At 34.6% G+C, this 2,084-nt stretch overlaps 1 protein-coding gene across 1 annotated transcript; it reads left to right on the top strand.

Moving 5' to 3' along the window:
- The first annotated feature begins 6 nt into the window (after window positions 1-6).
- On the top strand, window positions 7-1,593 carry LOC111654517 (hypoxanthine-guanine phosphoribosyltransferase-like). The gene is made up of 6 exons (XM_023405575.2): window positions 7-96; window positions 569-586; window positions 676-758; window positions 934-980; window positions 1,153-1,229; window positions 1,409-1,593. The coding sequence occupies exons 3-6, from the start codon at window positions 700-702 to the stop codon at window positions 1,454-1,456; spliced, it is 231 nt and encodes a 76-aa protein (XP_023261343.2). The 5' UTR covers window positions 7-96; window positions 569-586; window positions 676-699; the 3' UTR covers window positions 1,457-1,593.
- The last annotated feature ends 491 nt before the right edge of the window (window positions 1,594-2,084 follow it).

Consider the following 2,084-nt stretch of genomic DNA (forward strand, 5'->3'; position numbering starts at 1 on the left):
CTTGTCGTCCTCACATGCTTGTCTTTACAGAATGACCAGTCGACAGGTGAAATCAAAGTTATTGGTGGAGATGACTTGTCTACATTGACGGGAAAGGTGAGAAGTATGGAGGGCAGCATTATTATGACTAAAACAATCCTTGTTGACACTCTGACTGAATATTACTAATAATAATATTAACTTAAAATTAATGAACTTGAAACAAGAAACACGTTTTACTGCTCTTGTTTTCCATTCTGTCTAACGTTGCCACTATTTCCAACATGAACAGACATTTTAAATGAACTGATTAATAATTTGGAAACAACTTTGTTAATTAGAATTATCAAAAAATTATGATGGTGATTAATAATGACGATAGCTATGCTACACTCAAGCAAATCCAATGCTCTAATCTAGTATATATAGTTTCTATAGTCAGCTGCTAATAACTCTATGTTGGGCATTTGGCAGAAATCCCCTGTGTTCCACTCCCTACCACTGCCATTGTTTAATCACATATATAGATGAAATGTGTTCAGTCCATGTTTTTCACCAGAATAACAATATTTCTTGTCTCTTTATACAGAATGTCTTGATCGTGGAGGTATGTACTGTTTTTTTCTTCTGTATTAAAGTAGGAAGTTTTGAATTGCAAGACTACTAACATGCACTTCTCTCACACTGGGTTTCAAGGATATAATTGACACAGGGAAGACGATGAAGACATTACTGCAGCTCCTCAAACAGTACAATCCCAAAATGGTTAAAGTAGCAAGGTAATTAAATCTCTTAACAACTTCCTGTCAAATAAAGACTACTGTATTTTGTGAAACAAGAGGAATCATGTGATCATGTTTTTTTTTCTGAATACTTCATAACTGCAATCAGCTGCCTCATTTCATGCAGCCATAAAGTATAAAGGTAAATAATCAACCTGGTTTGTGTCCACAGTTTGTTGGTGAAAAGAACACCAAGAAGTGTGGGCTACCGACCAGACTGTAAGTTTAAGTCAATAAATGTGTTTTTGTTAAATTTTATAGTTAGTGGAATATACTATATGTTACACTGTATATTGGTGCTTTTGAATGAGGCTTTTGCTCATTTCATTGTCATTAGTTTACCACCACAAAGATTATACAATAGTCAATAATTTGCCTATTTTCTTTGCAGTTGTGGGATTCGAGGTCCCCGACAAATTTGTGGTGGGATACGCGCTAGACTACAACGAGTACTTCAGAGATCTAAATGTAAGTATTTGTGATGGATAAAGAAGCAAAAGGAGTAAAGAAGCTTATAAATCCATGGTTATTAGAATTTGTACAGTTTGTGTCTGTGTGTTCATGTTAGGTCTAACCAGGCTAAGACCATCTAAACAAATGTAAATCAACAGTATGCAGCAATACTCATGGATCGTTTTCTGTTTCAGCATATCTGCGTCATTAGTGAAACAGGGAAGGAGAAGTACAAGGCATGAAGAACTTCATAAGAATTTTTAATGTATGGTTATACCTTTTCCTTTTGCGGATCATTTTATATTTTATTACTTCATGTTTGTGTCATAAAAAAATACTCTGCCTGCTCAGGGTCCCTGAGGATATGGATACACTGATTATGGTGATAATCCTGACAGTTGCATTTCCTGTTTTAGCCACCACACACACACACACACACACAATATTCAACTATAGATGAAATTGATTGCCTTAGATAGAACCAACACTGGTCAGAACAGCATGGAGCCCAGTTTTGCCTGAAATTAGAATAATGCATCTTTGCCCACACACACATTAATTATTTTTTTAAGTGATGGTGTATTTATTCAAAGCACTGCTGCTAACTTTAGGTAGAAAAATCATAATTGTTGTGCTATCATAAGATTTCCAACAATTGACAACCTCCTATTTTGTAATGTATTTCTTTTATTGTAATTGTACTTTTACCTGGAACTATCAATATAGGCACTCTTGAAGATGATTTTACATTTTCTTTGTATATTTTGGGACAAAACACTTTTCTATGTTGCTTTGTTGTGTGAGAACATTTTCTTAACATTTGGTGTAAAGTAACACACATGTTGGCTGCTGTCCCTAATTAACACATTG

The sequence above is a fragment of the Seriola lalandi genome, unplaced genomic scaffold (genome assembly GCF_002814215.2).
Source record: "Seriola lalandi dorsalis isolate HSWRI2012SDOR001 ecotype SW California unplaced genomic scaffold, Sedor1 jcf7180001974710, whole genome shotgun sequence".
Classification (NCBI taxonomy): domain Eukaryota; kingdom Metazoa; phylum Chordata; class Actinopteri; order Carangiformes; family Carangidae; genus Seriola; species Seriola lalandi.